This window comes from Rhinolophus ferrumequinum, chromosome 2 (genome assembly GCF_004115265.2).
Source record: "Rhinolophus ferrumequinum isolate MPI-CBG mRhiFer1 chromosome 2, mRhiFer1_v1.p, whole genome shotgun sequence".
Lineage (NCBI taxonomy): Eukaryota > Metazoa > Chordata > Mammalia > Chiroptera > Rhinolophidae > Rhinolophus > Rhinolophus ferrumequinum.
In genome coordinates, this window is record NC_046285.1 from 106,119,966 (window position 1) to 106,133,975 (window position 14,010).

General features: G+C 53.4%; 1 protein-coding gene across 1 annotated transcript in view; it reads left to right on the forward strand.

Moving 5' to 3' along the window:
• Positions 1 to 14,010, forward strand: part of UMODL1 (uromodulin like 1) — a 57,004-nt gene that overhangs the window by 28,276 nt on the left and 14,718 nt on the right. The window contains 6 exon segments of the mRNA XM_033125128.1: positions 5,970 to 6,107; positions 7,183 to 7,424; positions 7,427 to 7,639; positions 7,642 to 7,732; positions 8,710 to 8,967; positions 11,615 to 11,727. Of these exon segments, the coding sequence (XP_032981019.1) occupies positions 5,970 to 6,107; positions 7,183 to 7,424; positions 7,427 to 7,639; positions 7,642 to 7,732; positions 8,710 to 8,967; positions 11,615 to 11,727 (1,055 nt within the window).

Consider the following 14,010-nt stretch of genomic DNA (forward strand, 5'->3'; position numbering starts at 1 on the left):
CTCGGTTGTCTCCTTTGGGCTCTGTCCTGGGCTGCTTGGCCATCCTAAGCTCCTCCGACACAAGAATGCAGGGACGGCTAAGAGAGGGTCAACACCTGAAGTCAAATCTACCTGCTAAGCCTGGAGGTGGCTCTGTCACCCCTCAGGGATGGAGGTGGCAGTGGCCCTCTGCACCTGGCTGGCCCTTGGTACCCCGAGGTTGGGTCCTCGGTGTGTGCCCCCCACCTGGGGCCATGGGAGCCATCAGTGGGTGACCCATGCGGCCCTAATGCTCTACCACCCAGCCCCCATGCCTCAGCGCTTAAGTATTTCCAGATCTTTGTCAAATGATGCAGTGTGTCGCGTGGTGGTCCCCCCAAGAGATATGTCCAACCAGAACTTCAGAATGGGACCTTATTTGGAAGAAGACTCTTTGCAGATGAAATTAAGGTAGGATCTGAGATCATCCTGGATCTGGGTGGGCCCCCAATCCAATGACAAGTGTCCTTAGAAGCGACAGAAGAGAAGACAGGGAGGAGGACACGTGAAGATGGAGTGATGTGGCCACAAAACCAAGCAACACCTGAGCCCCCAGAAGCTGGAAGAGGAGGGACAGACCCTCCCCTGTGGCCCTCAGAGGGAGCCCAGCCCCGTGACACCCCGAGTTTGGACTTTGGACTCCAGCACTGAGACAGATGAACTCTGTTGTTTAAGCCAGCTCCAAGCTGGTGGTGATTTCTTATGCAGCCTCAGAAAACTCCGAGGAAGAACAGATACCTGTATTGCTCACAGTCCGGGGTTCTCAACAAACCTCTTTTAAGTATCCCCACCAACTTCCAGAAGCCCCTTAGAAGTGAAGAGCAGGCTTCACCCTGCAGCGAGCGTCCCTGACAAACGGGCTGTTTGCTGGACGTTCCGGGCAGACAAGCAGCTGAGGAAAGGCCCCTGGTGTGGGCAATTGCTCTTGGCCCAGCACCAGGAGGCTTGGGCTGCAGATTGGCAGGGCACGTGCCCTGCCTGTACGGTCTTCTGACCCAGTTTCAGCTGGCTTCTGACACCAGAGCCCACAGGACAGTCCCCAGGACACAGCCTGAGCCCACATGTGGGGCAGGTGTTGTCTGCTCCCAAGAGAGCCCTCAGCCCCGCCAGCCCACCCGGAAGCCCACCCGGAAGCACGTTCGTTGCCATTCTGCAGAAAATCAACACACAAGAGCTCCTCTCCTCTGTGGCTCACGCTGCAATAATGTTGTTGGCTTCGTCCGAGCATTCCTGCGTCATCTGGGAGAGCTCCCCACCCGTGAGTCAACGTGTCCCATCAGTGAGGAGGTCACGTCATGACCTCATCGTCCCCCTGAGGCCCGTCGTCCTGGGGTCACTGGGTGGCTCCGTGTCCTGGGTCTTCCTCCAGGAGGATATGCCCACGTTGGGAGGCCCTAGTCCTAGGAGCCACACCCTCAGGGGTGGTTGGCAGATCCTGTCACTTTGCCCCAAAGGAAGAGGCATGACATGGAAGGCTTCAGTCCCAGCTCTGGCATTCAGGTGGTGTTACTGGAGAGTGGGCTCTTCTTGGCGTGGTGTCCAGGTTCTTGGCGTCTTGAGCAAAGAATTGAACAAGACACAGAAATAAAGTGGTGAAAGAGTAGCTTATTAGAAGAGGGTAGTACACTCCAAAGAAATAGGAGTGGACCCGAGCAACAGAGAATGGCTCAAGGGCCCATTTAAAAAGAAAAAGTACACTCCAAAGAGTTTGGAGCGGGCCCCTGAGCAAAAGCAAGGCTCAAAAAGGTTCAAAGGGCCCGGACTGGCGAGGACTTGGAGTTTTTATCTTTTTCTTTAGAATGGGTTGTTCCTTTGCAGGAGTGGGACCACTTGATTGACACTTGTGATTGACAAGAGGCTGTTATCTCATCTTTTCGGACTGCGCATTGTGCATGTTCCTCCCAGAATTCAGTTTGTTATAATGATATTAGTGAACTTCCGGGCATATGTATGATATTATAATGAGGGTATACTGAGGCCCAGGTGAAATGAAGGTCGTTGTGGCCTTTACTGTGCAGGTGTGAGTGGCCGGTTTAATCTAGTTGGGTATTTTGTACCCGTTTGTTCCTCATAGGGATAGATAATTATAGTGAAAAGGGGAAGTTTTGGGTGGAGAGGGGAGGTCTTTTGGGCAGTCGCATTCTGTGGGTGGTGCGGGAATGCAGAGACCCGATGCCTGGCTCTAACTGCTTGCCTTTTTTTCCCATTGAGAGGTGTGCTCCCCATAAAATCTCTAAGGGAAGTTGAGGGACAGGGGGTCTGTTCTTCTGTATCTGCTTCCTGCTGGACGGGGGCGTAGAGCTGTCCCACCTTTTGGGGATTCATGGAACTCTCACCCTATCTGATCTCAGATGAGAGAAAGGGGTCTTGAGACCCACATGGAAGATCACGCTGGTTTCTTTGGTTGCGACTGGCAATCTTGCTGGGGTATCCTCTGTATCCCCAAAGGCCCCTGAATGAGGAAAAATCGGTTTTAATTAATCCATTCAACCAGTCATTCAGGTGTTGTTAATTGTCCAGGAGTTAGGCCCGGAACGGGTAGGAGAGAACACTAGGCTTCAATGATTACAATCAACAATTATGAATCATAAGTTTTAGGGTAATTATCTAAAGCAGGAGTAGGAGATTTCTATGATTCAGGTTAAAAAGCAATATTATTTATGATTAAGAAACTAATGGGAGTTAAAACACTAAAGAAAGAAAATTTAAGAGTTTTTGTAGCGAGAAGCCCTTTGGTCTGGCTTGTGTCAGTGGGACCCTGCCCCAGTGACCTCACCTCCTGGGCCTCAGTGTGCTCATCTGGGAAATGGGAACATCACGGCACATCTCACCTCTTAAGGCTGTGGAGTAAATGGAGGGAGAATGTGGGTGTGGGAAGTAGTGCAGGGCTTGGCAGGCCGCTGACGGCCCCGCCACGTTTCAGGTTATCTCTTCTAGGATCAATGTTCACATCTGGGGTGAGTCCTGGGGCCAGGAAGGTCCTCCAGCGTGTCCTGGGGCCCCACCGGTCCACCTCTCCCGAGGGGCACCTCTCCCTGCTCCCTCCCATCTCCCACACCCTTGACTCTTCTGCCCCTGCCTCCCACCTCCTTAAGGTTTGCTTTCAGGAAGGACCATCCTGCTTGTTTGTGCTTTTTTTTTTTTTGATTTTTTTTTTTATTGGGGGAGGGGAACAGGACTTTATGGGGAACAGTGTTGTCAGTTCCATTCCTCCAGTCCCGCAAGGGATGGTGCACAACGCCCTCTGCAACTAAGATTGAACACGGCACCTTGAGCTGAGCTGCCGCTGAGCTCCCGGATGGCTCAGTTGGTTGGAGCGTGTCCTCTCAACCATAAGGTGGCCAGTTCGATTCATTTGCTCTTAAGTGACAATGACCAACGGGGCTTCCACAAGGCCTCCACATGGCCCTCTGTGCTTCAGTGATCTGTGCAGATGGCAGCCAGAGGCAGCCAGAGGAGGCGCTAGTGACAGCATTGTTCTACGTGAGGGGTCCCCTGGGTCTGCTGCATCTCTGCAGTCACAGTGCCACCTTCTCCTGCGTGCATCAGGAGGGGCCTAACCGTGTCCCCAAAGCTTCCAGTCACCTGCGTGTTCCTGGCAGGATTGCAGCCGCCTGTCCCCTGTGCAGGCAGTGGGTGAAGGGGACATGAGAGAGGGAGCCTGGCCCTGCGACTGTCACCATCCCCCTGGTCTGCTAGGTGGGTTTTCTTTCTTTACATTCAAAAGTGCTGCCTTTTGTCCAGCAGCCGTGCCTGGAGCCCTTAGTGCAGACCCTCTGTGCCCGCCTTTCCCCTCTAGTGTGAATCTGACACCAGCCCCCAGGTGACAGGAGGGCTCTGGCCCAGATGTCACCTCTGAAGGGTACCTGGGCCCCAAAGACAGTGTGGGGGCCCCTGAGGAGCCTGCCCCTTCTGAGATGGGGCAGCTTGTTCTGGGGCTTCCCCAACTCGTTCCTGGGGGCAGGGGCCCCTGTACCAGGAGTGGAAGCTCTGTGGTGGCTGTCACTGTTCTCTAGGAAGTGTGCCACACCCTGTCCCAGCTCAGGGCCCGAAGGAGCAGAGCGCAGCTTCCTACATGGGGCCCCGCGACCAGTCCAGGAGGTGCAGAGGCCCCATGGCAGCTCTAACTGCTTGCAGACCTGCTTCCTCTGTCTGAACTGGAGAACTGCCTGACCTCAGTCTTGAAACACAAGGTCAAATAGAGCTGTCCCCGCCTTACTCGGGCTTGCTGGCGAGCTGTGAGCTGAGGGAGCGCAGGCTAGGTGAGGTCACTGCCACTAAAAATAGATACCAGGTACTTAGCGGTGTGAGCCCAAGTCTCGTTTGGGACCCTTGCTCTCCTCAGGGCCCTGCTGCAGGCCAGCCTGGCTCTGTCCCCAGCCTGAGCCCCCCAGCACCTTCCAGCTGCCTGTCCGCTGGAGGTCGGGCAGGGGTCCAGAAAGGACTGGGGGCCAGGCCACCAGGGTCCTGTCTGTGAAGGAGCCCAGGCGTGTTGTGTGTGCGTGTGTGTGCGCATGTGTGTGTATGTGCATGCACGCACGTGCATTTGTGTGTATGCATGTGTATGTGCACTTGTGTATATGTGTACGTGTGCATGCATGTACACGTGTTTGTGCATGTGTACATGCATGTGTATGTATGTGCACGTGTGTGTGTGTGTGTTTTACATCAGCTGATGAGTGAGCCTGCTGGTCTTGTGGAGCTGCTTCGGTGAAGATCATGAAGCAAAACCGCGAACAACACAATGGGCCTCTGGGTACTTGGCTGCAGCTTTCTCTGCACAAAACTGAACCCGTCACTTGTCTCGACTGGAATCCTAGCCACGCGCGGCTCCTCTGGCACACTGGCCATGGATCGGGCACTCCGCCAGCAGCTCTAGAGAGCTTTGAGCAGAAGTTTCTCGCAGCCCACCCGCACTGGGGAATCCAAGCCTCTTCTCGGGCCCCAGTCTGCCCTGCTAGCAGAGGGGACTCTGTTTAGAGCCATCTGCTTCCCTGGGGAGTGGAAGGGGTTGGCACAGGCAGTGACTCAAAGACCCCTCCCAGCTCGAAAGACAATTTGAGATAGTTATCCCTTCAGTTTATCGTGCTTATTGCACGCAGCACTTTATTGATCAGTCATATGTCAAAATGCATGAGACCACATTTTTTCTGAAAGCAGGTACAGGTGTAGGGGGTGGAAATCTCAGGGGGTCCAGGAGATGGAGAGGAGAAGGTGGGAGAAAGAGAAGGGACTGGTTTTTCAGATGAATTTGTTCACGGTTTGGCCTCATGTCCTGGCTGCCCCTGATTGGGAAAGGCGGGGCTGGGTACGGTGAGGGAGGGTGAGCGAGTCTGGGGGCCGTGGCGGGGACTTACGGGGACGGGGCTTACTGCACACTCTGCCTTGCGCAAATCAGAAGGGTCAAGGCTTCCTGACGACGCGGGCGTTTTGGACTCTGAGTCTTTCCCAGAGGAGGTGCTCAAGGGTCATTCCTGTCTGTGTCGAGGAAATTTCGGTCATGTGATACCTAATGGGACCCCTCTTGGCTCAGGCATTTTCCTCTTTCTTTCTTGAAACACTAAATATTAGAGGGTGTCGGCACATCAGAGAGATTGAGTCTGGGAACAAAGGATGAACGAGGGAGAAATATACTCACACCGATGTGTGCTAATACCTCCAGAAGGAAAAAAACATTCCCTAATTTTTGCCCCCAAATCAGCCAGCCAGTGGTGAGGGTCGCGCAGGCAGGCGCTCAGCTTGTGACTTTGGTTCAAGTTCAGGTTCCTGGGGAAGGTCCTACGCAGGGCCTCCCCCCGGGGGTGCTGGACGCCACAGGCACGTCACCGAGTCCCGGCCTTGTCCTTGGGCCAGTTGCTGCAAAGACAGTCAGGAAAAGCTCTGCTCGGCTACCATTCATTTTCTGAGCAGGTCTTTTTGTCACCAGCTCCTGTCCTGTCTCCTGTCAACAGATTGGGACGAGTGTGCAGACGGCCTAGAACACGACTGCTCCCCGGCTGCCCAGTGCATCAACCTGGAGGGCTCCTACACCTGCCGGTGCCTGACGGCCAGGGATGCCAACCCCTCCCGAGCAGGCCGGGCCTGTGCTGGTGAGTCTCCCTGCCCCCCGCCCTGTCCCCCCAGCTCTGGGCCCTGCCCCCTCTGGGCCCTGCTCCCTCTGGGGACCTGGGGGTGGGGCAGGGCCAACTTCTCCATCAGGCAGGAAGGGCACAGTGCCAAGGGCCCCACCGTCCTGTTAGGAACCCACGAAAACGGTTTTAAAGCAAAGAAATATAATAGTGAATATCAGTAATGAATCCAGTCTTTATACCAATGCAGTTTTAAAATATAAGTTTTAATTTTTTTATGGATGAAGCGGTTCACAAAAGTCATGATGCAGCCAGAGGAGGGGGTCCCTCCCCAGGTGGCCTGGAGCCTGAGAGGGTGTGGGAGCCCAGGCGGGTGTGGAGAAAGCCCTGAAGGGGGCCTCTGGGCCCAAGGCCTGTCACATCTCTGCACTAAGTATTTTAGGGCCAGTTTTGATTGATTGGTTGGGGTACCTGGCAGGCTGAGGTGAGAAGCGGGAGGCCACGTACAGATACAAAATGCTGTGATGGATTAGCCATGTCTGCCCTGGGCACAGGTGGGCAGGGGAGGCACTCAGCCACCTTTCGCCATCCCAGCTCAGGGCTTCTGGCCAGAACAGCACAGACTCATCCCCTGGGGAGCAGAACGCGGCTCCTCTCCCACGTTGTCCTCCTTCCTCACACCCACACAGCTCTCTTCTCCCCGTCGTCTTGTCAGGTGAGGTCCGCAGACTGATAACAGTGGCCAGCACCAAGAACCACCCCATTTACCCAAAGGCTGGGTGGGTTCGCCTGAGACCCACGAGAGCCGAGCCCTGCGTTCGTGTCCTAGTTCTGCAGACCCCCCAGGGAAATCCCCCAGTCTCAGGGGCTCAGCGTCCTCATTTATTAAATGAAGCAGCCCCTCCACGGCCTCCACAAGAGTCAGCTGGGTGACTGCAAACATGGGCCCCACTAACATTCATAATCACCAAGCAAGACAGCCTGTATCCCACCTCGGGGTTCACCTGGGGGGCTCTTGCTCATGGGTGGCATCTGGTAGGCTATGTACAGATGTTTCTGGACCAGACACCCATCTGAGAGTGATTTGTCCTGGCAGGTGACGAGGTGAGCCCCACGGGAGGTGCACTGTCCCTCACGACAGGGGTGATGGCCCCAGCTCTCAGCACAGAAGCAGCAGCTCTTGACCCGGAGACCCTCGCCTTGTCACCCAGCCCTGGGCGTCCGTGGGGCACCCCTGCAGCAGGCCAGGCCCAGACCCTAGGGCCCCCGCCCAGGAGTGAGGGCAGTGGCGTGGTCGGGCAGGACAGGAACAGCACAGGGCAAGGCGTGGAGGAGGAAGTGTCCAGCGAGCCCTCCAGCCTGGGGACGGGCCAGTGGATGCCACCAGGGCTCCCAGGCCAACCCGCAGCTCCTTTCCCGGGGCCACGGAGGGCCCGCTCAACGCCCCTGGACGGTTGCTGAGAAACTCCACTATAGAGCCGCCTGCCTTGCCCACCCCTGCTGAGGATCCGACGGGCCAGGCCGTGTGGCACGCCAGCCTCCCAACGTGGGAACACCGCCTGCAGCTCTGGGCCCCACAGAGCCACAGAACGCAGACCCTGCACCTTCAGTCCCCATCCCTGCGTCTCTGGAGACCCTGGCCTGTGGTGAGTGCCTGGAACAGAGCGTCCCAGGGACCACGTGGTCAGTGTGAGTTCCAGTGGCAAAGGGCCCCTATGGTGGTCGAGTCAAAGACCTTTTAGAACCGCTCAGGTGGGTTTCTCACTTTAAGTCTGGGCAGACGGGGTGCCAAGCAGCCCTGTCCCTGGGGCCGGCTTCTGGTCTAGTTGGGACGAGAACTTGGTCTCTGTTTTCTCCGCAGCCCTTCCCCTTCCTAAGCCTCCCATTTGCCAACAGCTGGGGCAGGAAGTCGGGCATCTGGGGGAGACCATGGGGCACCTGTGTCACACTGAGCACTGGGCACAACCCCAGCAGTATTGGGCGCCCAACATTTCTGCACTTCCCCAGCAGTGCTGACCCCCAGCGGTCCACATCACACATTACTCGTAGAGGGCTTAGCCATTGCCAAGGTCCCGGGGACAGCTCAGGAGACAGGTGACAGTTGTATGCAGGAGAAGGCCGTGCTGGCTCCCACAGGGGAGGCCACGCTGGCATCTGTGAGCTCACTGAGCTGGCCGACCCTGGACTGCATCCAAATGGAAGTAACTGTTAAATGCATTTCCTTTGCTGAGCTGTGCAGGTTCCAAGACTAAACTGTTAAGCCTGCGGAGCCAGTACTGCTGAGTGCCCCGGGTCCCTCTGTAAGAAGGGCTCTGAAGACAGCAATGGCCACCACACTCATCAGAAGCTCTGCCTGGGGCTTAGTGGGGACGACCTTTGTTTAGGGAAGTCTGGGGATCTCAGAGGCAGACCCAAAACCAAAGCTGAAGGGGCAGGGGTGCTGTCCAGGGGTGCTGCACCCATGTGTGCAGCTTGCAGCGCTGGACTTCGCTGGATATCCCCTGAGGACCCCTCATGTCTGCGCCTTTGTGCATATGATTTTAACACTGGGAGAGGCTTCTCCTTCCTCTCTCCTTGGAACATTTGGTTCATTTTAATCTCAGCATTTATATCCATTTCCCAGTTCCCACCCCCATTGGAAGGGTCACCGTCTCCAATGTGACCAGCACTGGCTTTCACTTGGCGTGGGTGGCAGATCTCGCCCTGCACCCCACGTTCCAGCTCACCCTGATGTCCACGCGGAGCCCCAATGTGCACCTGGAGACCCGGAACGCAAGTCTGACGCTATGGGGCCTGGAGCCTGGCGTCTTGCACTTTGTTGAGATAGTGTCCAAAGCATGTGGGAAAGAAAGTGCCACGGCACACCTGAAAGTGAGGACAGGTAAGGGCTTTCCGAAACACTTCTCACCATTTGTTCGTAAAGGAAGGGAAAGGGTTTGGTGGGTTAAGGTTGAAAAGAGCTGGATTAATTGTGGGCTACAGGGTTTCCATTTTCTCTTCAGCGTAGAGACGTCTGGCTCGCTTCACACTCAGCTGGCCTGGGGCAGCAGACAGGAGCGGGCTCAGCTCAGGGACAGGTGTGGGTGCCACTGGGCAAAGAGCACTGGACTCTGCCTGCTTGGCCACGTCCCGTGGGTTTGTGGCAGGACGCTGCGTGCGGCGGCAGGTCTGTGGAGCACTGTCCGTTCCCTCTGATCACTCTCTCGCTCACTGGACCTGGATTTGGTTTTCAGGAAAGCCAACAGACAGTGGGACACACAGCTGATCTGTGAACGCTCCCCTCCCCCAGCCTGCGCTGCAGAGCAGAAGGAACAGCATTGAGCACATCACACGTAACTCTGCTAAGACGCTGCGGGGGCTGACCGTGGTTATATATGCAGAGAGAATTCCTCTTTCCTCCTCACTGGCATTTGTCACCCAGATATTTCCTCCAATGTTAACTTACCTGAACAGCCACGGACGGACCTGATGTGGCAGGGTAGCTCTCGCGTCTCGGCAGCCGCCCAGGAGATGATAGCGGTGGTCTCTAAGGTGGGGTACAAGGTCATGCCCAAGGTCACCTCTAGGGGTGCAGTCAGAAAAGTTCAGAATGTTTGTGTACTTTAAAGTACTAATTAGCCGTGGGCTGGAAGATAGAGAAAGGTGTTCGACGCACTGTCGTGCAGGTTCATGGGAGCTGGATTAGGGGAGGTCATGGTCAGATGGACAGCCAGGCAGGCGGCCTGGAGTCTGATGGCTGGTGCCAGACTTTCTGCCTCAATCTGGCCTCCGAAGGTCTCACCCACTGCAGGGAGGAGCTGGCCATGCCTGCAAGGGGCCCACATCTGCTCCCCCTCTGCACCTGTCCTGCTCCCCACGGCTTTTAGATCAGGCCACACACTCCAGTGTCATGAGTTTGCATGGGTGGTCCTCAGGTGCAGTGGTCCTTAGGACAGGGGGCTTGGGGCTTATTCGGGAATGCATAGTGGGACGGCTGTGTGGTTTGTCTTACACGGGGCAATGGGTGCGGGACTCTCAGCTCCCGAAGGGAGAACTTTGTCCTTCTCATTCACTGCCCAGAACGCCTGGCCCGTAGCAGGGGCTTCCCAAATGCCTGGTGAGTGAGAACTGAGACGGCTGCCGCCGCGGGAGCGGGATGCAGCCGGGTGTATTCCTGGACTGGCTCTTGTCCCCCACACTCCTGAAGCCCTGTGCAGAGGAAAAGACTCAGGGGAGCAGAGCGCTGCAAAAGCAGATCAGTGGGCCGTGGGGACGAGGAAGAGCTGGCTGTGGACTCTGGGCACTTGGTCGTGGGCCATGAGCACTGAGCAGAGGCGTGACAAGGCCACCCTATGTCCCAGTTTGCCTGTGGCCCTGGCATGTGAACTAATAATGTCCCCTTTCACTCTCAAAGTTTTCCCCACTTGCTGGTAAATGACGTGGACACCCTATGCACAGGTAACGGCACAGGTAGGGAGCAGAGAGCTGCAGGGGCTGCGCTGCAGCTGGCTCCTCGGCCTCCGGAAGGTTCTCCCTCAGTGCCCAGGCTTTGTCCCGGGGCCTCGAGTCTGCTGAGCTGTGTCTGTGAGTGTCGGGTGCCCTCCCTTGTAGAGTGCAAGCCAACCTCCGGTGGATGTGCTTCCTGGCCAACACGAAAATACTATTATTAAGATAGAAGTGACATGCTAAGTGAATTAATTCAGACAGAGACAAATACCGTGTGATTTCACATATATGCAGAACCTAAAAAGCAAAATAAATGAATAAACAAAACAAAATAGACCCATAGATACAGAGAAAAGCTGATGGTGGCCAAAGCGGCGAGTGGGGAGGGAGAGGAAGAAGAAAAAAATTAAAGGAAAGTATTGATATTGTACATTTACATGGCAGAATTGTCACTTGCGTAATATAGATACCATATAAATGAGGAGAGACTAATTGTCTTATATGTGTTTCTTCTAGTCCTAGTTCAATGATTAGTAGTTTTTATAATTCCTAGTTGGCTGATTACCTTCTGAATCAAAATGGATTTAATTTTGTTAGTTAATCATTTCCACTTATAAGAAGTCAAATATTTAAATTAGGCTAAAATATATTACAGGAGAAACTCCTCTCCTTCCATATGCCCTCCATTAAAATCAGAGTATCAGTCAACAGAATTCTTTGCAAGTATCTAAATTATAAAAAAAAAAAAACACCAAAATAACCTTAGAGACATTTACAATATAGAGAAAAGAAACCCAAGATTTCTCGAGAATGTGATAGCATATGAAAAAACAAAACAGAACAAAATTCTGAGAAAAGAAAATTCTATTTAACACTGGAATTTGTTCATGAAAACTGAAATTGCTTAGGAAGAAACCAGAGCTAAGAGTATAGATATCTTTTAGACAGTACTTACATGTGTGAAAGTCTTTTCTTTTACATCTTAGTGTGACAAACACTGAAATAAATTATAGTAAGTTCATGGAGTAAGAAAAAAAAGATAGATGTGATCGTTGTTACCTAATATATTACGATTCCAAACATGTTTTTTCTTCATCCTGCAGCGGCACAGAAGCTCAGTGGAAAAGTCAGAATAGCAAACGTCAGGTATTCAGAATCCTTCTGCAACGCCAGCAGCAAGGAGTCCCAGAGTTTCCTACAGCTGTTCTTTAGGATGGTGAGTCGGTGAAATCAGTCCTTTCTTTCTGGGACGGTGTGTGGGGTGGGGGGGCAGGGAGAGGTAGATTCCTGGCTGTAGCCAAACAGGACGCACAGCCAGAGGGGCTGCATCCTCGTCCTCCTGGGACTTCCAGCGCAGGCCGGGTGCCTGTGTGTCTCTGGATGTGCCATTAAACACACACATCAGTGGGGGGCACACACACCTTTTCCTCTGCTGCATCCTTGCTTCACACTGTTTCCAGTTCAGTGAAACTCCTTTACCGAAGTGGGACCCCTTGAAGCAGAAAGCCCCTCCCCTGCCTTAAAAGAAAACGTAAAAAAAAATTTTGAGATCTAGTTTGTTTACCACAAAACTTATCATTTTAAAGGGCACAATTCAGTGGTTTAGATTGTACTCACAAAATTGTGCACCTGTCACAACCATCTAATTCCAGAACATTTCATCACCCCTAAAAAATCCCCTACCGATAGCCGTCACTCTCCAGTCCCCCGTCCCCAGCCCCTGGAAACCACTAAGGTGTCTTCTTTCTCGATGGACATTTCCTAGAAATGGAGTCATAAACATGTGAGCTTTAGCATCTGGCTTATTTCACTGGGCCCCATGTCACAACCCTGCTGTCGCAGGTGTCAGAACTTCATTCCTTTCTCATGTTGCATATTCCATTGTTTGGATGGACCACGTTTTGTTCCTGAAGTCATCAGGTGATGGACATTTGGGTTCTTTCCACTTTTTGTGGCATGGTGCTGCTATAATCTCCTACCTTAAACATTTCTTTTTCCTATTCTTTCTTGCGCTTCCCTCCGCCATCTTATTAGCATTCTTTGGGACTGGATGTTGTTACGACTTAGTCACGGTAACAATCTCAATATTCTTTTCGGGGGAGGTTGGATTACCCTTTGAACGAACAGAGAATGCACTTGTCATGATCTCTGTGATCTGTTTGCACCGTGGAAATTTCATGAATTTATTTTAGCTTTTCCTTGCTCTGGGGGTTTCAGACACAGAACAGGGAGCGTTTGGCAGCGCCACCTAGTGGTGAAATGTGGTGACACGCTGGCGCCTTAGCAACGCAGGTGGCCCCGCTGTAGACTGCGTCCAACCCCTATCAGCATTACTTAGCGATAGAACAGGTGGTGCAGCCTGCAGGAACTGTCCCACTGAGGGTCCTCGGGATCTGGGGTCTGCATTATTTATCCTAGGACCCCCTAGCTCCTGGCCCAGTGTGTGGCTTCCGGAGATGCTGATGGTTTGATTCATTTGTGTATCCATCTTGTCTGGGTGAAGTGATAGTTACAACACAGCATTAAGCACACACTGAAATCAGTCCACAGAGCTCTAGAGATCACACAAGGGAGCTCCGTTTCCACCCCACATTCTTGATTAGTCTTTCCTCTTTAAACCATTTTCCTTTTGCTTATTTTCGGGACAGTTTTTTTTGTTTGTTTGTTTGTTTGTCTAGAATTTCAGGAGAGCAAATGACTGTGCAACTTATCCCATGTGTAGGGCTTTAAGACAAGTTTTGGGAGGTTGGGGGTTATTTGGAGCCTTGTTCTTTGTAACTTCCTAACGAGGGACCTGGAAGTTTGCTTTGAGATTGGTTTCAAAAGCACCTAAAGGAGACATTAATCCCAGACTGTGACAGATCCCTCTTAGGAAGTCCCAGAAGAGCAACAGAGACACAGAGAGAGGGAGGGGGAGATAGACAGAAGACAGATAATGGATGGATGGATGGATGGATGGATGGATAGACAGACAGACAGACAGATAAGAGCTGACTATTCAAATGGTGGTGCTGTCAGCCGTGGGTCTGCAGGCAGCGCCTGGTCTCTCGGGGCTGCTGCAGCCTCTGACGGGTGACAACTGACTAACTCAGGTTGACTGTCCGAAGGCTGGGAAGGTGAACCACGTGTCTGTTCCCTGAGGACCTCCTGCAGTGAGGAGGTTTCCTCAGTGAGGGCAAAGCCTGGAGGGGCACTTTTCCACAGGAGGTTTGCACTGTTTGGACAACTTGAACCTCATTACAACATCCCGTGTTTTCCTGGGCATGTGGCTGTCCTGGGACTGATACAGTGTGTGACGTAGGGTTCCCGCAAAGGGATAGAATAAAAAGCAAGGCTTTTAGAGGCAGGGGCAGTCGGTCCCCTTAGGGGTGTCCCTGGGGAGGCAGTTTACAGAAAGGTGTGGAGCAAGAATGGAAAGCGAAGTGCTCTGTAGTATCAGGTGCAAAAGGATTGTTCTAGAAAAGCCAAAGTGGGGGAACGGCGTCCCTCCCCATGACCA